The sequence below is a fragment of the Apaloderma vittatum genome, unplaced genomic scaffold (genome assembly GCF_000703405.1).
Source record: "Apaloderma vittatum isolate BGI_N311 unplaced genomic scaffold, ASM70340v1 scaffold5830, whole genome shotgun sequence".
In the NCBI taxonomy this organism is placed as follows: domain Eukaryota; kingdom Metazoa; phylum Chordata; class Aves; order Trogoniformes; family Trogonidae; genus Apaloderma; species Apaloderma vittatum.
The window spans coordinates 95,411-96,102 of record NW_009693903.1 but is presented as its reverse complement, the minus strand read 5'-3'; the positions used below and the strand labels follow the sequence as shown (position 1 = coordinate 96,102).

At 39.3% G+C, this 692-nt stretch overlaps 1 protein-coding gene across 1 annotated transcript in view; it reads left to right on the top strand.

The window, feature by feature from the left end:
* Positions 1-692, top strand: part of CDK5RAP2 (CDK5 regulatory subunit associated protein 2) — a 73,253-nt gene that overhangs the window by 38,405 nt on the left and 34,156 nt on the right. Inside the window, 1 exon segment of the mRNA XM_009865395.1 lies at positions 5-166. Within this exon segment, the coding sequence (XP_009863697.1) occupies positions 5-166 (162 nt within the window).

Genomic DNA, 692 nt, shown 5'->3' with positions numbered 1-692 from the left:
ATAGTTTCTGCAAAGACAGACATTATGGGAGTCCAAATAAGCCTCCGTTTGAACTTGATACAACTGGCAAACACTTTGGCAGAATAGGAATGAGCGAACATGAAACAGAAGAGAACTTGCTCACATCTCTGTTAAGGGAAAATAGAACATCTGTACTGGAGTCTACGTAAGTATGAGGAATATGCATTGCTTTTGACAGTATTTCTATTTGAGAAGAGAATAAAGTAATTTTGCTAAAGTGAATTTAGATAATGGCACTGTCTAATTTACCTGAGAGATTGGCGAGGCGCCTTCAGAGCCGTTTTAGTCTATCATGCAATTAAGTAATTAGGAAACATACTATCACTAGAAAACCTTATGAAAAACCTACTACAAGAATAAAAACCTCTGTAAAGTTACTGATATATGGAGCTTTACTGTAGGGACTGGTTGTTTTCAGGATGGGGTCTAGCGGTGTTAAAAGGCAGAGATGGTAATAGGTGGTACTTCTGTTTTTAAAGAATTGAAATATCTGAGAGCACAGGTTGGTGGAGGAGATGATGCTGTATTGCTCTAAAAATTACATATGTAAGGAACTGAGGATGGAGGAATTGGAGTTACAGTGACTTTTGCAGGGTGAATTTTGAACGGGCATGATGCTCTGTGGCCTCTGCCATTTCACCTGAACTACGTGGACAGAGGTCTGCTCTCCA